This window comes from Dysidea avara, chromosome 1, assembly GCF_963678975.1.
Source record: "Dysidea avara chromosome 1, odDysAvar1.4, whole genome shotgun sequence".
Taxonomy (NCBI): domain Eukaryota; kingdom Metazoa; phylum Porifera; class Demospongiae; order Dictyoceratida; family Dysideidae; genus Dysidea; species Dysidea avara.
In genome coordinates this window covers 24,669,982-24,695,849 of record NC_089272.1, presented here as the reverse complement: position 1 = coordinate 24,695,849, position 25,868 = coordinate 24,669,982, and the positions used below count along the sequence as shown (strand labels likewise).

General features: G+C 36.8%; 1 protein-coding gene across 2 annotated transcripts in view; it reads left to right on the top strand.

The window, feature by feature from the left end:
• The window catches only part of LOC136260228 (uncharacterized), a 39,102-nt gene extending 14,961 nt beyond the window's left edge, over positions 1-24,141 (top strand). Inside the window, exons 2-8 of one of the 2 annotated variants that reach the window (XM_066053905.1) lie at positions 2,080-2,460; positions 6,227-6,487; positions 12,652-12,936; positions 20,829-20,981; positions 22,386-22,419; positions 22,547-22,892; positions 23,783-24,141. In XM_066053905.1, coding sequence (XP_065909977.1) covers positions 2,080-2,460; positions 6,227-6,487; positions 12,652-12,936; positions 20,829-20,981; positions 22,386-22,419; positions 22,547-22,892; positions 23,783-23,875 — 1,553 coding nt within the window. In that variant the 3' untranslated portion in view covers positions 23,876-24,141. Of the gene's footprint in view, positions 1-2,079; positions 2,461-6,226; positions 6,497-12,651; positions 12,937-20,828; positions 20,982-22,385; positions 22,420-22,546; positions 22,893-23,782 lie in introns of both variants that reach the window. The other variant, XM_066053896.1, reaches the window with a different exon arrangement.
• Positions 24,142-25,868: the final 1,727 nt, after the last annotated feature.

Sequence of the window (25,868 nt, the reverse complement as noted above, 5' to 3'; positions counted from 1 at the left end):
TCAGGGGCATAGCCAGCCAATATTTGATGGTTGGGCATAACCTAAACTTTAGTAGCTACACGCACAAGAAACACACTCACTTTCATGTGAGGCATCATCAAAGAAAAATATGAAAGTGTGGCCTATAGCTACCTGCACTATAGTGTAAACAAATACTGTTTGCATGCATGCAAACATTTACTAGCTATATGCTATTCTATTAAACTCCTAGGCCAGACATCCACCAACAATCATCATAGCTGAGCATCACGTGACATTAAACTGCTGGACCTACCACAAGAACCAACAATGTAATATGAACAGTTCATCACATACTTACTGCAATCAACTAGCAGTATAGCTTACAGACCAACTACCATGATATGCTATGCTTTCCAACTAAACGCCATACGGCCCCAAGTGAATGCCGGGGGTGCAAATTTATGAATTATTATAGGTCTTATCACAAACATCAGCATGCAAGAAAGCTTCGTCATACTGTAGCAGCCAATGTATATTTTGCATAAATCTGGTAAATAAACCACAACTTGTACAAATGGTGTACGTGACACTTCATAATGACTCGACCTTTCTCAGTTCCCAGCTCCAGCAACCTCCATTAATTATTGTTATCTAGAAGAGCATTTTCCCATTTTCTGTCATCAGCAGTAGCCTATATACGCTGTATACACTTTCCTTATCAAAAAATATGCTTCACAAGTCCACTGTAGCGAAATCTTTTGCTGCCAACACTATCCATAGTGAATCCTACTGACGCTTATCACTAGCACTGTGGCTTAGAGATACAGTAATACGTTTCAACTCCATTTTAAATTTCGAGTTTAAACCAGACCAAGGAGAGTGGCACATGCATCTAAATGAAGTGTCCTTATGGGGACTTTCCAAGGGTTTTCCGCCTAATGGATCACGTGATGCACCCTCTATCTCTTGATCCTTTGTTCAAAGTCATGGTTTAACAAATGAGGTACATGTTTACACTAGGGTTGTTTGTGAGCTGCTGTGAATCCTTGTGTGAATCCTTAAGCCACTTGTGATGGTTGGACAAACATTTGTGATGGTTGGGCAAGAAAATGTGATAGTTGGGCAAATGCCCACCCTTGGCTATGCCTATGATGGACATTGGACAATGATCATATCATGATCATTGAGACATTTCTCATATTATAATAAGTCATCAAGCTCATCATCAGATGTGTGCCCGTCAAGCACTTACTGTGCCATTCTCTCAAGCCAGCTCCTTCATTAGTGGAATACTTAAGTTGACAGGTTCCAAGACAACATTCTCCATGGACATCTAGCTGCTACTTCAATTGATCTGAATACCACAGAGTAAATTGGTTTTTCAAGATTTTTTTAGCTGGCTTGTTTACTGAAATATCCATGGGCTAGAGTAAATCAGTCATGTTTGGAGGATTTAATCACAGGGAATGGGCTGGTAAGTCTAATGTACCATTGCAACACTGATTCTCATAAATGTAGCAATACACATCACTCTTCCCCAAGCATTATGAATATGCAATACTGCAGAGACAAGTATGTTCATAAGTACTTGGGTAGATTAGTTACCATGTATAGAATTGTAAGTGCAGGGCTATATAGTTAATATCAGCACCTCATGGTGCTGTGTAGCTGGGTTTTGCCACACACGTATTGTTATATGATATAATTAAGTTACTTGTAACAGCTACATACCCTGTACTCACTTGGGATACAGACTATGCTTCTTAGTAGTTTTGGCCTTCTTCAATTCTTCCTCAACTCCTGTGTTAGCTAGAGTTATCACCTGCGGTGAGGGAATCATTGCAGATAGTGGGCCATTTGGGTCCAGAAAAGTTCATTGGAAGTAATTAAACAAAATTATCTGTGACAACATTGGCTAACCATTTACATGTTCATAGTTAAAAATTATTCATCATTTTAATTTCGTCAATTCAGCCAGTAACAAAAAAAAATTTGACAGTAAATTATCCTGATTTAGTTGTAACAATATGGTACAGTGTATATTAAAGACCATTTTAACAGTAGCCATAAATACATAGCTATGTAGTGTACCTGTAACTTACTTCCTTAACTTTACAGGCTTATTGATCAATAAAGGTCCTAATAATGTCACAGAATGTCTTATCAAAGAAAAACAACCCTTATCCATACAAATGCCTTGTGGTTTTACTGGAGCTCCGCCTAACACCGCACTGCCAAACTGGAGGATTATTAGTAGAGCTGAGGATGGTTCTGTTATCAGTGATGTAACTAGAAATGCAACTGATATCAATAATAATCTTGGTGATAAATTATTGTGGGTACCTGATTTGACCAATCCAGATGTTAACAGTAGTATCAATAGTGTACTGTTAATTGGTCCAGTGGATAAAAGTTATAACCAGTCATCATATCAGTGTAGTTTTCTATTAGATGATCAACCTATCATTAAGAGCAACCTGGGAACTATTACACTATTTGGTGAGTGTATAGAATATACATAACTTCTTCAATTGTGAATAATGGTAGCAGTTGTGCTGATGTACTATGCTCTAGCATGTTCAGTAAAGATTGCAGTCATTATATGGGATCTACTGCACTCAGTTCACTGCAGGCAGGCTGACTAAAAGTAGGTTTTTCAACTTTTCTCCCCTTTGCTACAGAAGTTGTCGAAGGGACTGTGTAGCTTATAATATATGTATAGTTTATGAAGAATTGAAATAAGATGACTGAAATTTAATTTGAAGGCCCGTATATCCCAATGATACGTAGCTGGGCAGATTTGACTCAAATTAGGAATGGGAATTGCCATACCCTGAGGAAGTTTCCACAGCAGAAACGGTTAATTAGTTCAAGCACTATTAAGCTACGGATATATGAAAACAGCATTTTCTTGGTTCCGTAAAACAAGTATGCACCGGCTGTACTTGGCTGCATAACACACTTGATATAGATTATTTTCATAATGGTTGTAGTAATTTTTGTAGTGATTTTGTAGTACTTTGTAGCACACATTCTTTTTCTGAGCACTTCAGTGCAACGTATATCGAATAGATCTATGAGTTATCATTCTAGCATACTAAACCTGAAATTTCATTTATAAGGTAGAAATTAAGTGAGGCGAGCAACTGACAGCAGTGGCAGAGTGCATGGTAAAGGGCTTGGGTATATAGGTGTGGAGGTCCCAGGTTCGAAACTTGGAGAAATTTTCCTGACGTTTTTGCACACATTCTTTTTACTTCTCAGTGACTGTTCTATCAGAGTATCTCAATCACGCTTTTTTCACCTATTTCGTTTTGCTTTATATATCCTTAACTAACACTCTCAGTACTTGCAAACCACAAAAGGTTTGCAACTTTATCTGCAGACCAATTTTCAAGTTATTCCGTCAAGTGGATTACCCTTGTAGGGACAACAAGTTGTTTTTACAATCTTTAGGCATGCGTACATTATGCCGGAATAATTTTTGGAATAATCGGTGGTCAGGAATAATTCCGGAATAATAGGGTGATCTTCCAGAATAATTAATTAGAATTCACACATTTTTCGTGTAAAATAAAGGAAAGGAACATCCACAATCATTGCTAGCACAAAATTGGGCAAAAAGATCGAGATACTCTAATAGAGCAGTCACGTACCCTAATAGGACAGTCAGACAAGTATAGTTGTGACTGCTCTATTAGAGTATCTTGACCTTAATTGGATATGGTTTTTATGCTTGCAAGTGGTTATATTTTCAGCTGCAGAAGAATATCCATTTGACTTTTACAATTCCAGGATTACTCCAGGAATATTTGGGAATAATTTTGGGAATAACAGGTGAATAAAAAAAGAATTGCCAGAAAGAATAATACCGTATAGTGAAAAACTTTGGTGGTAAAAAACTTTGGCAAATTTGGCAAATAATGTTCAATTCGCCAAACTTCTTTTGCCAATTATTTTAGATGATCACACAAGCAGAATAAGTAACTAGACCTTGAGATGAAGGTCAGCTCGTACCACCATGCAATAAAGATCGAGTTGACTTTAAAGATCTTCAAAATGTGTCCCACAGTTGTAAGCACTCCGTGGGATAGAATTTCCAACCGGCTTCCCGTTTGCACGTCAGCTAGTTCATCGTCTCGCGATGGATTTGGCCAAATACTTTGATATACGTAATAACCTCTGCTAATAAAAAAGTAAATACAGTCACTCTCGGCATCGCAGGAGATAGCAAAGCACGCCTTTGCTAGCAAGTCGTTAGATCAGTAGCTACAAAAGTACTGCTACAAAAACAACACTAGCTACCTATACACTTACTACACTACTAACTGATAAGTTGACACCTTGTCATCCTTATGTACTGTACAGTAAAAACATTGACGGTAAAAAAAACTTTGACGAATATTATTTCAATCGCCAAAGTTTTTTCCACCAATTTTTTCAGCAGAGGGGTTTTGTCACACTTTTTTTACCACCAAAGTTTTTTACTATACGGTAGGTAATTTAAAAAGCATAATGTACTCAAGCCTAGTAATTTTCTAATCACACATACTTCTATTGGTCTTAGTTATATCTGTACAAAACTTGGGCTGTAAATGTGCTGCATTATTTTCTTACTGCCCTCCAAACTTGAAGTCAATCGACTAAAGTATGCACAAGTTATAGTGAGTGGAGCAAAAATAAGAAAAAATATGAAATAAAATACAAAGAAAATTGCACAAACTTTGAAGGCACATATCTCAGTAATGGATGTCCAGATTCAACTCAAATTTAAAATAGGAGGTGCCCTACCCCGAGGGAGTTTCTGCAGCAAAAACTGGTTAAATTCTGTTCAGACACTATTGAGCTATGAATGTGTGATTTTGTTGGTTCCTGTAAAATACACACATGTCTGTCACACATCCGCACTCACTGTACTAGGCTGCATGATACTCTATCATGTGTCCTGATCTAAGTTTTAATGCTAGATTTGACATTAGATACATTAAGACTTTTCCATAAAGGTATATATGTTTCATCACATAGTAGATCCACACCAAGCTGTGAAAAATGGTGTGGCCTTAAAAAGTCTGGATGAAAAAAGTTGTAAAATCAAAGGTGGCGGCCAATAAATGGCTGCAATGATGTTAATGATAATAAATTTTAATAATGGCTGCATGCATTTTTAGTATTAACATCATTGCAATTATTATATTACATATTATATTATAAATTTTGTCCCAGGCTTGCTACCTATAACTTTAAGTACTGTATATGTCCATGATGTTACTACTTACTATATAATACCGTAGAGTTTGGTTGTTAAGTGCACGTATCTATTAAGCGCATGTTTCCTGTTAAGCACATACCCATTTCTCATACTTAATCATGGCTCATAAGCGCATGTGGATGAACACAAAGCTTCAACATGAGATGAAGCTATACAAGAGAAGAAATGCTAGAGGTTTGCTAGTAGTGTACAATGCAAAATTTCATGAAGTACAAAGCCAAAATATAAAATGGTGAGTGCATGATTAGTGAATCTTTCCCCCAAGCCAGTCCTCTTAGTGGGAACCTGTAACACAATGTTCACATGTATGGTGCAAAACCACAACATTGGAGGTTTTGTCCTGACAAGAATGCACAAAAGATACACTCTCCCAGATGAGGATGCAGTCTGGTTGTTAAGTGCATACGCCTAATAAAATTTCACAAAAAAATAATGTGATTATAATATAATGCATGCGCCTAAAATAAAATTTGTTTTTTATTATTATGGATCCACTCTCTTGGGGTGGTGTGAACTGCAGTTATTACATGTACAATATTTTGAATCCACTTTTTGTGTACTGAATCCTTTGTGCGGAGCATATTACAGAAGACCACATCACTTGGTAAGCATAGTAAAGGCACATATAACATGAAAAGGTCATCCCCAAGCCATTAGGTTGGTTGGTAAATGACACCATGCAGTGTGGTACTTAGGTTTACAGTTTTATACCAGTAGAAAGGTAGAAAGGACTTTGAGAATACTGGAAGTGCTCTGCATGGGAACCTGTACATTTACCAAACCCAACCACCATTCTATATAGGACGGGAGTTATATTCAAGGACCATTAGTTGTACTACCAACATTAAGAAGTTGTAAAGGACATGATTAGTGTACTATATAGCAGACATTATTTTTGTGATATCATTTTTGCAATTTGGCTATCCAAATAGAATAATTAATAAACATTGTCTATATGTTTTTATTTTACTATAATATGTATGTACTGTTTTACAGATGCATTTGATCCACCCACAATATTAATGACTGATGCTAACACTAGCACCATTACAATTTCTCTGTCATCACTTCCTCCATCATGTGGTTCATCAAGATACATTGCTACAATATTACCATCTCATGGTACAATAAGGATGATCAACAAGACATTCATTACATTCACTGGATTGACCAGTAACACCTCATATGGTATCACTGTACATGTTAAAAGCCCAACTGGTAATGGTAGACCTACTAGAGTGACTGTGATGACTAAAGAAATGGAAGGTACACTTATATACACATAATGTATTCATGACAAAAAAAGCAGCTATGAAAATACAACACGACTTTCAAAATACAATTTGAAGACCCACACCATGTCTAGTTTTTCATGGATTTCATTTCTTTTCAATTTTTCTTACCTCATAACTAGTTGTAAGCTGGCTTTTAGACTGTTTTTACCTACATTTCTATCTAATCTATAGAAGACTTTTTGCCTTGCATTTCGTTAATTGTTACTCTAAATCACAAAAAAGTACTGTCACAGTGGTTAGACTATGTACACAGCATTTTTCAAGTATTCCCATAAGCAATTTACCCTGTAGAAGATAGTGTGTCATGTGGGGCCCAAGAAAGCTGGTGTGCAACACCAATCATATAAGAAGAATATGTAATTTTCACACATGCTTAGCTCCATGCTTGGTCCATTCTAAGGTTGTGAAGTCAAAAGTGGATGTCAAGAAATGACTGCAATGGTGTTAATGTTAAAATGGCTGTGTGCATTATTAGCATTTATTAGCGTAATTAACATCATTGCAGCCATTTCTTGGCTACCATCTTTGATTTCAGAACTTTTATCACCCAGGCTATTGAAAGCCACACCCTGCTGTTTTGATTGGATTACACTTCATTTTGTACTGTGTAAGGCCCTGAGGTTTGTTTTCGCCCACATTTTTTCTTATCTAGACACAATGATGATTATTGAAGGAAAAAAGTTATGGCTGTTTTGTAATTGCATGTTTTATTTAACTATTAATTTTTCCTTATACTTGTTTGTTTACCTTTTTATAACATTGTTGTGACTGGCGAACCCATGTACATACAAGTACATGAAAAAATTTGGAAGTTTCAACTAGAGTAGGGACCATAGCACATCGATAAAAAGTACTGAAACAAGTTGGAGTAGTCCATGATATTAAATCACAGTAAAACAATAAGAAGTGTTATATCCCTACTGTGCTCAAGATACCATAATGGAAATGCACAGTAGGGATATAACACTTCTTAAACCCCAGTGCATGGGAGTATCAAAGCGCCGCGCTGGATTATATCTACCATACAGCTAGACAGAGCGGCGCTGCTACTGTACGATATATTAGTTATCACCCAGTGATAACTAACTTATCACCCTGTTGCGGAGCCACTCAGTCTCTTCCGTGACATCATAATAACCGCGAATGGCATTGTTTACCGATGGAACAAAGAGCCAAATAAGGAAATATTGATACAAAACACACCAATACAGCACTTAAAACTAGCTAAATCTTACAAGAAAACTGTTAATCCTTTACACAATAACACTACAAGTTACCAATACGATAGTTTAACAAATGTCAAGAATAGTACGTGACGATTTGCGCTCCAGCAATCACTCCCAACAGTCACTATGGTGAAGAACTAACTTCCTCTAGCTTCATCGTTCTATCTTGGGCTATGGTAGCCACTTGTTGGTCTTTATTTTTCTCTTGCATACCACGCGACAACACTATACCAATTTCTGACAAAGGCGAATCGTACCTGGAACCGCTGCTTCATAACACCGCCCTTCGCTACAGTTTGTAGGCAGTATGTAAGGTCTCTCTTGTGGCTACGAAGTAGAATCTCCACACAATTCGGATGAAATCTTGAGCACAGTGACAGGAACTCAAACCAGAACTTAATTTACTATCCGTAAACTTCTGCGCACTGGGATATAAAACAGCTATATCCTGTATACTCGGATGATATCATTGTTATTACACTCGTCCTCGGCTCCGCCTCGGACTCGTGTAATAACAATGATATCACCCTCGTACCGGGATATAACTATAACTTATTGTTTTACGGTGATTTAATATCATAGACTACTCCAACTTGTTTCAGTACTTTTTATCGATGTGCTATGGTCCCTACTCTAGTTGAAAATTCCAAATTTTTTGTGTACTTGTTTGTTAACTTTTTTTTTGTAAATAATTTTATTACCGTGACTGGTGAACCCACACATACCGCATCTTAAATGGCACCGCGCGCCCCAGCTATATCAATTATCGTCTGAAAAGTGAAGTATCCATTATGCTTTGTTGTCAGCTATGTTCAACCCATTACACAGCATTTCAAATCAAGAACTGTTCGAAAAGCACCTCTACAATCCATGCATTCCAAAAGAAAGAAATAGCGCGCACGCCCCAATTATATTAATTATTGTCTGAAAAGTGAAGTATCCATTACGCTTCGCTGTCGGCTATGTTCAACCCATTACACAGCAGTACAAATCAAGAACTGTTTGAAAAGCACCTCTGCAATCAAAATAGCCACTATGAAAAATATGGACGATTTCCGTTATGAAGGGAAGGCATCACGTGCTACCGCCAAATAGACACCTTTTGCTGTCAGCAAAGATGAATGGGACACAAAGGAGGACACTGGTAAGTCCATGAAGAATGCATTGTACGTACTGCGGTATGCCAAAAGGCACCTGACAGGCTGAAGCGACGTCGAACAGTGAAAAAAATCAAGCCCGTAGCCTTAGCCGTTATCGAGATACGCTTGTCTGAAGGCATCAGTCAGTCAGTTGCTTACTGTCAGTAGAAAATTCCGTCAAATAATTAAAAAATATATATTCGGTAGCAACTTGTTGAAAGCATTTCGGGCCAATCTGAAAGCTTGTTTGGGCTTAGTTTTACCTAACCAATACTGCCTCATCGTCGTCAGGGAAAATTGAGGCTGGTTTTTGGGTGACGTTATCCCGTGGGCCATGCCTACTCCTTTGTGGTCCCTACTATACAGTTACTATCATACTGTATGATACTGTATTACAATGGAAGCAGGCTTATTGTTTTCATCTGAACGCCTGCCCCAACTATCAATTACTGAGTTAGTGAAGTAGCTATTATATTCATTTTTGGCTATGTTACTGTTACACAGCATTACAAATGAACACTAGGAGAAGGACCTCTGTAATCAATCCAGTCACAACAGAATACTCGGATGATTCCCATAAAATGTAGAGAAACCATCGCACAGTGCTACCATGAATCAATACCTTGCACTTTCAGAAAAAAATAAATGGGACACAAAATAGTGCATACTTAAGTCCATGAAGCATGCACTGTGGTATACCAAAGGGCACCTGTTGAGCTGAAGTGGTTTTGAACAGTGAAAAAATTAAGTTCATATCCTTAGCTATGCTTGCCTTGAGGCATTAGTCAGTCAGTCAGCCAGTCAGTCAGTCAGTCAATCAGTCAGGCAATGGAAAACTCCACCAAGTATTTTGTTTTAAATTTCATAGCAACTTTTTGGAAATATATCACACTTTTGGGCTTAGTTATACCTAACCAACACTGCCAAGGTGCCATTAAGGTATTGTGGGGCTGGTTTTAGAGTGATATGTTTGGCCAGAAAAACCCAAACCTTCATGATCCCTAATATACAGTACTATCATACTGTGTGATACTCTAATATATGCAAAAAAATCAGTATCCTCCAATCAACTACATAACTATTGTCATGTGTTAGGCTAAGTGTAACTTGTATAACACCAGAGTGACAGCCAAGTTTGTTACTTTCTTCTGGTAGAAAATGATAAAAATGTCTGAAAATCATATGATTTTTGCTGCAGTGATTCGTAGGGCTCTTTGTGTGCCAAAATATTCACTTCCAACGTTGTTCATGTAGTCTATCATCAACTCAAAGTATCGGTGGTTTGGTTTTATTGGTCAATTTCTGGTAGCAGCTCAATCTGTGTGGCTTTTGATAACAAACAAAATGTTTCTTCCTTTGGAGCACAGGACAAACAGAGCAGCAACTGCACTGTGGGTCAGAAATGGCCAGTGTTAGGTAAAGTACCTGCATGTGGAATATGGTTAAAATTGAAGCTTACTAGCCATCTGGCTGAGCTATCTATATGCTTAAATTCAGCCAGAATGATGTAAATTTTGTAAACAAATACACTGTACCAGAATGGTTGATGAATTTTCCAACAACAAAGATACAAAGCTAATAAACACCTAACAATACAGCTATCTCTCCCAGTAAATACATAGAGCAATTCAATGCATGAAATTGACACTCACATGATCGAACTTCAAATCATGGAAAATACAGCCATACTCTATTCCAATGACCTTTAAAATCACTTAAAATGAAATGGAAATAAATTTGTATACATTGGGTTTCGCATCTCAATTAGCCCAGCAGTCTAAGACTCTCTTTATGATGCATCACAATATACATGTATGACTCACTTGCACAGGCCCAGACAAAAGAAGCATACTGCAAGGTTCCTTTTCAGAAATGAAGGTAATTTCATGGGTATTTATTTGTTCCAAATTGAATTTCGATCATGTTAGTGCCTATTTCATGCATTAGGTTGCTCTATGCATTTACTGGACAAGATAGCCATATTGTTAGGCTTCGTATCCTTGCTGTTGGAGACTGTTTCACTGATTCATCAACCATTCTGGTATTTGTTTACAAAAATCACATCATTTTAGCCAAATTTTAGCATATAAATAGCTCAGCCAGATGGTTAGTTTCAATTTTAACCATGCTCCACATGCAGGTACTTTACCTAGTACTGGTCATTGCTGACCCATGTCACAGTTGCTGCTCTACTTTTCGTGTGTTCCAGAAGAAGTAATGTATTGTTTGTCATCAGAAGCTGAACAGTTTGTGCTACTACCAGAAAATGACAAATAAAACCAAACCACTGATACTTTGAGTTGATGATAGACTACTTGAACAATGTTGAGTGAATATCATGGTATATGAAGAAACCTACAAACTGCTGCAGCAAAACATCACGTGATTTTAAGACTTTTGCATCACTTTCTACCAGACAAAAGTGACAAATTTGGCTGCCACTTTGGTTTTCAAGTTACACTTTGCCTAAATGCCTAACACATGACAATAGTTATGTAGCTGATTGGTGGATATCAATTTTTGTGTTGCGGACTTTATCTAATATAGTGTACATTTTTTTCAAAGACTTCATAGAATGTTCTATATATAATTTTCTTTGTTACATTATAAACTTTATTATTTAAACTAGAATGTCTATTTATAAGGTAGAAATTATAAGTGAGGTGAACAGTTGTGATACTGTAGCAGTAGCTCAGTGCATGGTTAAGGATTTGCATGTGTCCCTGGTTCAAACTCTAACAACTTTTATCAAAATATTTTGTGCCCTTTTTATCTCGGTACAAGCTTGTATGTATCAAGCAAAAGCACAGGTACCCATAGTATAATTGGCATGTGCCACACTGGAAGAAGAATCCATGTATTTCATGTTTGGTACTAGTACCCAGCACCACTTAGTAGTGAATAATTTTCTGTGTAAGTTCTTCAACATTCAATCTCAAGAACGTAAATTTAGTGTTTGTATTTCTAAGTACTATCCCACTAAGCGCCTGTGAGAAGCTAAAGCAGCAATGTTAATTCAGCGAGTCAAAGTATTACAGGTTTTGGCAATTGATATCCTCGCTTTTGCAATTGAATTCGTCCTGTTGGCAAAAAAATTCATCGCTTTGACTATTGAATTTGTCGCTTTGGCTATTGAATTCATTACTTTGGCATGAAAATTCATCCGTAACAAGATTGGCAGCTGGAAAAAACACAAAAACATGATGTAGCAGCTGCTACAAGATCTTGTTCAGGTACAACTGTCATAAACAACTTTATAAGGTGATAATTCTTCCACTACAACTTCTTCAGCAACATTCGCAGCTGTACTACGCCATTAGTAATGGGCGTGGTTACTCACGAATAAACTAATTAACTTGCCAGACAGCTATCAGCTAGGCATACAACCAGCTCCGATTACCTTCTAGTGTCTCAAGCGTAACTCTCCATGGCGAAAATGATTCACTTCGTGATGAGTAGTTGCTTTCTTGAAGACAATTTAATTATGACAAATTCTTGTGCCAATGCGACAAATTCAATTGCCAAAGTGACGAATTCAATTGCCAAAGCAATGAATTCAATTGCCAAAACCTGTGACATAAAACTTCTTTGGATACAGAGAACAATCCCAGACAGCAGTGGTTTGATTCTCAGGAAATACCTGTATGCAATCTAGTGCCAAAGAAGCCACAATATCTGGGATTGGGAATTTCTCTGGAAAATTTCATGCAAACTCAATCATCAAATTCATGTATCCTGTTGTTATACATTCCTATATGTAGCTTCAGAATCTGCACCAGTGATGTCTACTAGTGCAATCGTGACATCTAGCAGTACAATGGTGATGTCTACTAGAGCAATAGTGATGCCTAGCAGTACAACAGGGATATCTAACAGTACAGCAGGGATGTCTATCAGTACAACAGGGTTGTCTAGCAGTACAACAGGGATGTCTAGCAGTACAACAGGGATGTCTAGCAGTACAACAGGGATGTCTAGCAGTACAACAGCGATATCTAGGAGCACAAAAGGGATGTCCACTAGTTCAATGGTTACACAGACAATTGGTAAGATTACATAGGAATTGTATAATATAGATATAGATATATATATATATATATATATATATATATATATTGTTGCTTTTCTCAAGACTACTGCGTGTCTTGTGGCCAGGAATGCCAGTAAGCCACATTGTAGGTATGTTGACAGGACCAAAGAAAACATAATTTGTACTCAGCATATATATGTGGTCTCAATTCTTGTCTTCCTTACAGCACATTATTTTTGCATTACTGATTTCTGAATATAGCGTGAATAGCTTTCCTAATAGGTTGTACAAGTGTTGCAATAACTGAAAAACAATAGTGAGGGCTTTGTAGACTACCAGAAGTAGTGTACCTCTTCAAATCAAAAGGTGGCATGTTCCCTTGTAATGTACAAAATGAAGATTAAACTGATTCAAGGCTAATGTTTATAAGAAAACACCTGTATAACAGACAAGAAGATAGTTCTGAGCATTGTTGATGGTTTAAAGTGATTTGTTGAAGTTATGTATTCTTCCTTGACCTTTAGTAATTAATTAATTAATAAAGTACGTACATAATACAAAACTGACCACCATACCTAATTTAAAACAATAAATCTCTATACTGTATAGTAGAAAAAAATTTTGGCAGCATATTAAAACATTGGCAAATTAATTTTGGTGAACTGTCCTTTAATTTTCCAAAGTTTTTTCCACCAAAGTATAATACAGTACAGCTGTCTTTTCCATATGCAAAGTGCAGTGACACATGCAAAACACAGCAATTTTCCCAAGTTGTTTTTGCCAATCAGAATTTGTCACCAAAGTTTTCTACTGTACCAGGAGAAAACTGAATCCACAAAACAGTCAAGCTGCATAAAAAAGTGCAACCTTCAAAAATCCTGGGTGAAAAAAGTTTTGAAATCAAAGGTGGCAGTTATTTCATTTCTTTTTGTATTTTAAATATGCCTCAAATCTAACCATAAACTGGTTTTGAGCTTTGCTTTTACGCAAATCATTGTTCTTCTTATCCATAGATGCAATGAAAATGATATACTGTAAGACAAACTAGTACTCTACCAATACAGTACCGATTCGATATCAAAGCCAAAGGGTCTATGTTAATACTATTATTGTTGTGCTTGCTTGTTTATGGCTACATATAGTTATATAGGTCTCTGGCTAGAATACTGCTAAGTTGTTTGACATTTTTCATGCACTTTTTTATCCTGCAGTAATGACTGTTGTATTAGAGTGTTTTGACCCCATGATTTACAGTTGTTTGGTTTTTGCCTTGTAACACTATAGCCATCAATGCAATTTTAAACCACAAAAGGTTTTGTTAGCCTATATGCATACCAATTTTAAAATTAATCCCATAAGTGGTTTACCCTATTGGCGTGACAATAAGTCAACCTTTTTTAATGCAAATAATCGTCCATAGCTCTATGACTATTTGCACCAAACTTGGCATGTGATTGTGCTGCAATATGCTCTTAAAGTGTGCCAACGCTCAAGAAAATTGAGCTACACATTTGTATTTTATAATGGTTTTTGTAAAGTGTGTGAAAAATAATAACTAAGCCCCTGAACCCCCTAAATGAAGCAAAGAAATGAAGAAATTAAGCCAAATTTTGAAGGCTCATATTTCACAGTTGCGTTAGACAATCTTGCATACATTTGGTATGTGGACTGCTGAAGGTCGTGAGCATTAGCAGTGTAAAAATTATTCCAATTCGAGAAGGGAGCACAGAGCTACGTATGCATGAAGATCACATTTTGTTTCTTCCTGTAAATATGCACACGGTGTAGTGTGCTGACTTTCTTGGCCGCACAACACACTGGCATGTGTCTTGATTATGATTGCTGGTCAATATCCATGATATACATATGTAACTAGTATCAATTTATTTGAAATCATACAACTTATCATGGCTTAAAAATTATACCACAGCAGGTTATAAATCTGTATGAAGTGAGTTAGGGAGTTCATTACTGGTTTATAAGTATACAACATTTGAGAATTAGCAGTACAACAGTTGGAATGGGTGCAGACTCATTCCTCAAGCAAGTTTAATATATTTTGCAATACAGCAAAGTGCAGATCAAGCGACCCCTATAATGATGCCACCTCATAAAATGCTTGGTCATTTGTGGGATTCTGCACTTACTGATAAGTGAATGACTCAGTATGATTGCTACTACAACAAAAACACACCTACAGGGAATTTACCATGAAATTTGAACTTCACCAGTACAAGGTACTACAGAATCTTAGCATCTAGCTACCTATAAGTAAAACAATTAATTTACTGACATTTGAAGGACTTAGTTGTTGTTGGAGTATAAACCTTGACATTACCATAGAACCATGCTGCAGAGTTTCATGTTCAAGTTGCACTCTGCAGAGTGCCATTCAATTTCTGTGCACATATACAATAATGCGACTTCAGGTTCTTGGTTATACATCATTCCGTAATGTGTGCAGTCGAAAATTAGAAGCAAGCCATAAGATGCATGTCATTCAAGTTTTCTATCAGTGGATTTTAGATGCTAAATTGATGTTATGCTACTTCTAAAAACCAGGCGGTGATGCAGTTAATACTTTCCCATTCTAACTAAATAGGCAATTAATCAACCATGTATATTTTATTCATGCTATTGCTATTATTAATTCAGCTAGATAATTAGATTTGTAATTTAGCATATTTCATAATTCATTAATTATTTTGTAATTCTGTAATTACCAAATTATGCACAAAAATATCTTCTCATTTGTTTTATAGTGTGTCTATCGTGTTTTCTCATGCAGATTGTTTAGAGATAGCCGTAAGGCTGCCCTTCATTTTTGTTTGCGTAAGTACTGGTAATGTAATGTCCCCCTTTCAACTTGAAGGATGCACTATCTCTGGTAGCCTAAGAGGCCTTCAACGTTGTTTTGAAGTTGTTAAATGTCTATAAAATCAAAAAGGAAGACTGTTCACGAAGAGTCACCATACCCGCATTTCAGACCACCGAGAAGAAACCACTACAGAGCAAAGTTTATGTGTGTGGAAGTTTAATATAAACATTTAGCTTTCAATTCTTACACCCTGGCTGCTTTTTACCATTTAACAATTTTGCTCGTGTGGGTGCATACAGACAAATATAGGTATAGGTACACACACACACACGCACACACACACACACACACACACACACACACACACACACACACACACACACACACACACACACACACACACACACACACACACACACACACTTTTACGAAAACAATTTCAGTAAACCAGGCGCATGCCTGGTTTAAAAATCATTAATCAAGAATGGTTACTGTATACATTTCATTGTACGTTCAATGAAATGGTTATGGTGACATATTTATTATACACAAGCTAATGCATTGCTGCAATTGCTACATGTACCTTGCAAAAACAAAAAAAAAGGGTGCAACCCTCCAAAAAATCCAGGATGAAAAATGTGAAATCAAAGGTGATACCAAATGATGGATGGGCAGATTCGACTCAAATTTGGAATGGGAGGTGAAGAAGTTTCCACAGCAAAAATGGTTAATTACTGTTCAAGCACTGTCAAGCTATGGATACATGAAAATGGAATTTTCTTGGTTCCATAAAATAAGCTGTAAAATACAGACTTGTCTTTTTTATGCACCCACACCAGCTCTACTTGGACACCAGCTGTACTTGGCTGCATGACACACTACTGCATGTGTGTGTGTGTGTGTGTGTTGTTTCAATATTTTAGTACTCCAATAGATCGTAATTTTTTCTGAGCACTTTTAATACAATACAAATATGTAACCGAATTTTGGAAAATCACCCATATGGGCGCATTTGACACCTACAATATTTAATGATCAAATCACAAACTTTATAGTGCAAATCTACTTATTGATGGTTTTAGCCATTCTCAATACCTTACAATACAAGAAAATTCTTGAAATATTTTCAAAACTGTGCTCATCTCTTATTAGCAACCCACTAAACATGAAAATTCTAATTATTTCATGCACACCCATATGGGTGATTTTCCAAAATTTAGTCACATATAATTTCCACTGATACCTTGAGAATATAAAACTTTATCATTCTAGTGTACTTTCATTTATAAGGTAGAAATCAAGTGACATGAGCAACTGACAGCAGTGGTAGAGTGGTAAAGAGTTTGGAAATATAGGTGTTGAAGTCAAACCCTGGAGAAATTTTCCTGCTAATTTGTGCACATTTTTACTTGTCAGTGACTGCTCTATTAGAGTATCTCAATCTCACTTGTTGGTTTTTCTTTATATCTCCTTAGCTATGCTTTCAATATTTTTAAACCATATACTGTAAGGTTTGCACTACAACAGTTATTTCATGTACAGACTGATTTTCAAGTATATGAATTACCTTGTAGGCATGACAACAAATTGCATAGAACTCCCTTTTTCCTGTACAAAATTTGTGCTATGAATACGCAGACATTATGGCCCTTCAAATTTGAAGCAAATCAACTATAGCATGTGCAAGTAATGTGATTTTTTCTAAACAGGCTGTAGGACCAGATGTTCTACAGACCTTCAGCACTTGTCTGTAAAGCCTTAATAAAATTATTATGTCCATTTGGTTCCACCAAGGGGTACTTTGAGACAATAAGCCACCCTCTAGAGTTCGTATGGATACATATCCACTCAAAAACAGCCAAGCTGTAAAAAAAGAGTGCAGCCCTCAAAAGCCTGGGTGAAAAAAGTTGTGAAATCAAAGATGGTGGTCAAGAAATGGCTGCAATGATGTTAATGCTAATAAGTTTTAACAATGCACAGCCATTTTTAAAACTTATTAGCATTAACATCATTGCAGACATTTCTTGGCCGCCACCTTTGATTTCACAACTTTTTCACCCAGGCTTTTGAGGGCTGCACTCTTTCTTTACAGCTTGGCTGTTTTTGAGTGGATTTCACTTCTTTTTGTATTTTCAAAACCAAGGTTTTGACGCTATGTCAAGGCCATAGTGTTGACTAGAGCAAGTGGATTTCTACCTGGCTCACCTCCAGAACACAAAGAGTCATAGTAGAAGGTTGCACATTTAGCACAAAGAAAGTATTGTTTAGTGTCCCCCAGGGCACTGTACTTGGACCCCTAATGTTCTTACTATACATTAATGACATAGACTTAGAGACCATCCGAGATTGGAACAAATTACCCCCACTGAATTATTGAATCTGATTCACTCAATGAATTTTCTGATTATTTTCACTGACAACCAAGGCTGGACCTAGCTACTTATTATTTTATATATATTAATTAAAATTATGTATAGCTACCTATTTAGTTATTGTACATTGTTGTACTGGAGCTGTGATGTTTCAGCTCCCTGGGATACTATCAGCAACAAGCTGCCTATCCCAGTCACAAATTAATCAATCAGAGCATTCAATCATAGTTTTGCAGTGACTGTTCTATTAGAGTATCTCAATTTTTCATGCAAAAATGAAAAGATGCAGTTGCTCAACTTTAAACAAAGCAAATCCTGCACCTTTGTACTGGGATATGATTTCCAGACTGTTGTATCACAAGATTTGCTAGCATAGCACTTATTATGATGATTATGATGATGATGATTGTTGGCGCGAGTCGGTCATATTAGTCTGCTCACAGACCGCCTGGGGGTGAAACTAAGTTAATACTACAAATATACCACTGATCGATATGAAAATAGCTCCGATTTGATGAAATAGCTACTAGACTGAGCCTCAAAGTGTTGCAACAATAGTATGGTGCTAATGCTCTAATAGAGCGCACGCTTTTGCTTTTGCTGAAATCACCTAATAGAACACACATAGAATGTTCTAGAACAATTAGATTTTCTATTGGTAGATCAGTTTTACTTATTAAGCTAGAATTTTCATTTATAAGGTAGAAAATAAGTGAAGTGATCAGCTGAGATAGCAGTGGTGCAGTGGTTAGGTATGGAGGTCGTTGGTTCAAACTCTGGTCATGATCAGTTCATTTTTTTTGACATTTTTTATGCACCTTTTTTTGCCCCCCAGTGACTGCTCTATTAGAGTATCTCGATCCCGCGATTTTACATTTGCTCAGGTTTTGCTTTACAACTTTGTAACTGTAAGTCTGTTGCTGTTCTAACCACCAAAAGGCACTCCTACGATGATCAGCCTATGTACACACGAATTTTCAAGTTATTCCTTTACTCGGTTTACCCTGTAGCTGTGACAAAAGTTTCATCTTTTTTTACGTGAATGAACACTCATAACTGCTTGGATATTTATCAGATTCATAGCAAACTTGGTACGCGAATGTACCTTTATACGCTCTTTACTTGTGCCAAATATCGGAGTTACAAGTTTGTGTTTTACAGCAGTTTTTGCAAAGTGTACGAAAAGAAATCAAAGCCCCTGTAGCCCCCCTACGGCTTAAGAAGGAAAAAAACGAAGAAATTAAAACGAAACTTTGGCCACTCATATCTCAGAAACAGCTGGGGTGATTTCCTTCAAATTTGGTATGTGGCGTGGCCTACCTGGCAGGCACCTCTATAGTGAAACTAGTTCCAATCGGATAAGGGATCACAAAGCTACATAGGTGTGAAAATTGTGTTTTCTTTCTTCCTGTAAATATACTCACAGTGTGGCGCGCCGGCTTCTTGGGCTGCACGACACACTACCGTGTGTCTTGATACTTGAAATTGACAAGGAGAAAACATCCTGACCACCTGGCAGGCAGACTCCTGTAAGCATTCAAGCAGTAATTGAATGGCTGCAGGTTCGAGGCTGTCCAGGTCCAGTCATGGATTTTTTTTCTCCTTTCTCCACCTTTTCAAACACATTTTGTGCAATAACTTTAAACAGGCTGTAGGACCAGCTGTCCTACAAACTTTCGGCACTTGTGCTATAAAGCCTTAAAAAAATAAAGTGTGCAAAAAGAAAGAATTAGGAATACTGTATGTTCGTAAGAAGATTAAGATGACAAATACGAAGAAAATAAGATGACTTTTGAAGGTGCATATCTCGGTGATGTCCTCGCAGATTCAACTAAAATTTTAAATAGGAAGTGCCTTACCCCAAGGGAGTTTCCACAGCAAATGTAGTTAATGTCATTGAACTCTTGCTGCTACTATTGTCAGATATGTTGGTAATGTCCAAATGTCTGGGGATTGTGACAACAAACTGTTAATTCCTTACATTTAAATTACTGTCATAATTAGGCTTGCGCCAATTATGCCGGAATAATTTCAAGTATAATAGGCTAGCAAAAGCATCAAGCATTATGCCAGCATAATAGAACAATTTTCAAGAATTTAATTAAACGTGCAATGCGCGCGCCAAAAGTACTGCACAACATGAATACACTGCACATTATTACTGCATTAAAAACCTTGCAGTGTTATCGTAGTTATTTTTACTTTTTCTTGACTGATTAGTCACACTTATGGAATTAAGATTGAGATACTCTAATAGAGCAGTCACTCACTCTAATACAGCAGTCAGGAAATGCAGGTTAAGCAGTCAGCTCTGGAGCATAATCTTGATTTTGAGAGCATAATATTGAGCATAATAGGCTGGATTAATAGGCAATTTTCAAGGCATAATTGCCTCAAGCCTAGTCATAACTGTACTTTATTAAGCTTTGAAATTTCATCAAGTACATTTGGGCATCATGATCTATACATAACAGATCACACCTCAACTGTACTTAATGGAAATACTGTAATTTGCTCTTTTCCGTACAAAAAGTTCTTCAATATATATTTTGTTCAACAAATAAAAACTAATAATGGAATTGAGAAAACTGGTCTACCAAAATGCAGCTAGTGCACTATACAATGATGGTCTAACTCCTTTTTGTCAAAACTGTATGTAATAGCTACATTTTATAACATTGTGTTACTGATTTTATTGCAATGTACATTCGTGTACAGGTAGCGGTGGTAACAATGACAATGACAGTAGCAGCAGTGATGGTGGCAATGGAGGAATAATTGGAGCTTTTATTGGAATATTAGTGGCTCTAGTTGTTACAGGAGTTGTCATCATCATCATCATGTATTGGTTTTGTTATCATAAGAAAAAAGGTAATTGTGATTGTCAGTGTATTCTGTTGACATTGACCCCATGATGAAACGATAAATAATAGTCGGACACTAAGACCAAGTGATCTAAGTGATTTAGTAACCCTGAAGGACCGAGGCTGTAGCATTCCGAGGGTACTACTATGAAATTGCTTAATTTCCATTAGTCATGGTGTCTAACTAACTTACTGCAATGGGTTGCATATACCTTTATAGTCACAGCATGAGTGTGGTGAAAGAGCAGTGAAGAACAACTGAATAAAGCAGGATATTATTTTTGTAGCTTCTCATCTTGAAGTTCCTATGGCACCCACAAAATAATTATTGCTACACAATCTTATAAAGGTTGTGCTAGCCAAATTATATCAGAACAAACTTACACACATAATGCATACGTAATTAAAATAAAGTCAAACAAGATACCTGCCATAAGAACACACTTTTTGTACTACACACATCTTAAGAGGTCTTCACAAAGAATAACAAGTACAAATGCTTGTAAACATGTTTGATGTGATATACATGATATCCTTAAGTCCATGCTAATAAAGTGTCACATAGTAATAAGACCTGTTAACATCCTACATCAGCTGGTCTGCATGCACTACTGCTTTATGACATGCACTAGAGCTATGCATAGTTTGGAGATAAAAGGGGCAGCCCAGGACATTGCTAAATGCTAAATGCACCTGCATTTGCTCTAGTGAGGAATTTAGCTGCTGTATTTCTATTGCTATATTTTAGTCATATAAAGCAGCCTGACTGTGCCTCCTGGGTGCCCAAAATGTGAAATAATGTATTTATACAAAGTGTGCTAGCATGCATTATTGCATTGGTTGAGTGAGGGTGGATGCCAGTGATTAGTCAAAAGGGCAGGTGGGTGGGTAACTGTTCTTGGCATGTTTGCACAACTTCAATCTTTATGACTGAATTCAGTATGAGTAATTCCAAATAGCGCTCCTTCTGCCACAAGTAGAGATTGTGTGATCACCATTTGCATGTGCAATGGTGTTGAGTATTAACAATTGTAGTTCCAGTTCTATTAACTGGGATTCAATATTGACTATACCCAAGGCTTCCTTGTCTGTTAACCTTATTTACAGTGGTAAATTGTGTTTAATCAGAATGAGAACACCTGGACACTTGGTAATGGTCCCAAAATATTCCTTAAAATTGACCTGGAAAACCAGGACACTTTGATAATTAGGACACTACTGTTTAGCGTCACAGTGTTTGCATACAAAAAGTGTAGTTTTCAACAAGTTAATTAGTCAGATGTACACTGCATGTACTGAGTGCATGTATATATCTGATAGTCAGAATTTTTAATTACTTCCCCTATTAGCAAGAAGCTATGCATTCATTGTAATTTATGTTACAGTATGACGTAAATGTGTTCCTCTGTAGATACAGTTGATTATAAGAAGACAACTTTTCAGAGGTAATAGTATAGTAAATACACTGCACGCTATACCATACTTGTGTACAGACTGTGTGTGTAAGTTGATCATTTCACCTTTTAGACAATACTGTTGTATAAACAAACTATTTTTTTCTGTGTACTACAGTATTTCTGAAGGAAATACAGCAGAAGGCACTACTACAGCAACAAAAAATTATGCTCTTCAGTCTAAGCCACTTGTTAATGAACAATATGCTGATATCCAGCAATTACATAACAAGACTGCTACTGTTCCCCATCAAACTGCACCTAATGGAGAAGAATATGCTTTATCTACTAAAACAACAAATGATGATTCTGTTAAACAGCCCAAGCCAACACCATTACCAATGGAATATGCTGTCGTTGATCTACAAAAGAAAACCACTGAGAGTCCTCCACAGCAACTGGTCACTGGATATGATGTAATTAAAGATGATGATGTTGATGATAAAAAACCTGCTAATCAAGGAGTAAGTATGATGGTGCATTGTTGAGCAATAGATGTTTACTCAATATACTTCCTATGTAAGAATCGATGGCTTAGACATAAAAAGTGAAATACTGTCAGTATGCTTATGTGTAGTTCAGATTCGGATTCTCTATGAAGCATGTGCCTTTTCTCTTGCCTTTATGTTTTATGATAATGAAATGTTCTGCATGGAGGTATCAAAGTACCATTATATTATTCCCTAAAAAAGAAACACACAGTATTGAAATTAAATTAATCACAGTAGATGCTGAACACATTTGCAGTACATTAAATCATCACAAACAACTTGTTTACATGCTTTTTGCTTTGTGACTACGTTAGTGTGTATAGGCTGTGCAAGTTTTAGTGTTTATTTGTTGGGTGTTATAAATTGTCTGATAAGCAAATATCAGTTAGCTAAGTCAAGAGCATAAGAAGCTATTTTGTATCTGGTCCAGCTGTGATTGCGCAGGAGAACTAGCACCACTGTTATAGCTACCACTGACAGACTTTCCTGTGAGGCTTGTGCTCAATATTTATGGACTGTCTAAACTACACAATCAATGGTGCATGGATGCAGGATGGTGTATTTAGGGCAAATGTCTCTTTCCCACCCACCTCCACTTTCCAGGTATCCAAGTGCATGCACATTGGCACTGAAGATATAATGCAATAATGACATTCAAGTAGCTATCTCACTCAGTAAGTGTAAAACTGAGCTAGAGATTTTCCCCCGACTGCCTACCTGGGTGTGCCCCTCCCTTTGATAACTCCTTTATCCTCCCCTAGACAATATAAATATGTCATAACAGTTTTAATAAGCGTATTTTGTCTTGTATTTGTATATTTCCTAGTACCACAAGTAATATGTGAATGTGTGTACCACTTTAGCTCAACTATGCTGTTCTAGAGGATATACCTACTACTGAAAATACCTTTCATCTGGAGAAAGATCTTTCTTCAACGTATGCTCAAATTGCATAACTACATTGCATTGCCAGACTTGTTATTTTAACCTTGAGATGCACACCCATAGCCACAACAATTTTTAAAAATTTTGTAATTACCCCTTTAATAGTCTTCTTTTATTGTAGTCTCATTTTACTGTAATGTGTGCAGATCTGAATAGTTTTTAGTACTTGATTATACTGATGTCTTACTAGTTTATGTTTGCAATACGTGACAACCACAACTCTGATTGTTCACATCACATGATAATTAGCAATTACCAGAAATATGATTAACACCAACTATTTTTTTATACAGTCCAGTACACCAATTTGATTGTATTAGTTGACTAGTCCACACACTCATAAAATCACCCAGCTAGGTATAACTATGTACTTCTACCAATTTCTGCACTCACAGTAAATAGCATGACAATAATTTTATACAGTACATTGATGGTTCTATAGCAGTTGTACCATACATAGCTAGCTCATAAAGCTCAAATTAATGCATATACACTGGTTGCTATATAGGCCTGCCAAAGCTTTTGATCAACATATACATGTTTAAATAACCTTGTTTTATGCATACTTTATTTTCATGCAAAAAAATTTCATGGTAACTTATTAATGTAAAATAAATTACAGCGAATGAAACTTATTTTACACAAGTGTAAATTTTATTCTCAGCACAATTCATTCAATACCAGCACAGAATAAAATGCAGCAGCAATACAGAGCAAAAAATCAAGTTATTTATACTGCTAATAATTGTTTATTATTTCTATATGGTTTCAGTTACATCATCACTTTATAGTTACATCATCACCTATTATAGTTCTTAACTACTGTACTTTACATCATCTCCCCCATCAGCAAGCTCGACCCGAGCTTCTTCAGATATTCTCTTGCTTCGTAGAAAATAGGGGCGTTTATCAATTTGTGGAGGTGTCTGATTAGTTTGCCTTGACAGTCCATCTTCAGCTTCAGCATTATCAGGTTTAGTATTATCAGTCCTGTTAACTGTACAAAGGTGTTTCATTTCAGTCCGCAGATCACTTAAATGTTTCATAACTTTCTTTGATGGTCTGCCAGGTTTGGCTCTTTTATTTCCATACCAACAGAAATTTGTAGGAAAAGATGTAGGACATAACTGAACCCTGGACTGACGAATCTGAATTGGTGGGTCATCAAGAAAGTAGATCTTGTAGGCTACAATGTCTGGATCTTTCTGAGAGATTACTCAATATGGCCCATGCCATGGTTGGGAAAGTTTCCTAGTTTCATCCTGAGCAAAATACACTAGCACCCAATCACCTACTCTTATCTTGAAATCTCTAGCTGATCTGTCACGTTGGGCCTTGTATCTCCTCTGTGAGCCTCTGTTCACTTCCTTAAACTTCTAGCTGATGACAATATTAACATCATTTGTTCACGATAGTCACTAACATTGGTAGCTTTAAGTGGTTTAGTAGGTAGTTAGGCAGCTTCAGTGGGTGTACAACAATCAAATCCATATCCATATAGCAAAAAGGAAGGTTTCTCCCCAGTTGAGCTGTGAGGTGTATTACGATATGCCCATAAGACTCCACTAAGGTATTGGTCCCACAAACTTTGCTGCATGCTTCCGAAGCATCATCTTTAATGTTCTATTAAATCTTTCAATAGCTCCATTGCATTGGGAATGGCTTGCCGTAGTGTTTAACTTCTCAATACCTAGCATTCTACAAATGTCTTTCATCAGAAATGATAGCAGGTTAGTTCCTCTGTCTGAAAGCAAAGCCTCAGGGACTCCAAATGTAGGTATACTGAGCTATCCGCACTACCTTTTGGGAAAACCATCGGCCATTTCGTGAATACGTCTTGGAACACTATTACATATCGGTTCCCTCTGGTAGTGATAGATAGTTCCATAATGTCTACTCCTACTATCTGGAATGGATGTTCTGTTACAATGGGGTGTAGTGGTGGCTTCTGTCATCTTCCGGTGCCTCGTACTATGGCACATTGAGGACAATTATTAGCATAAT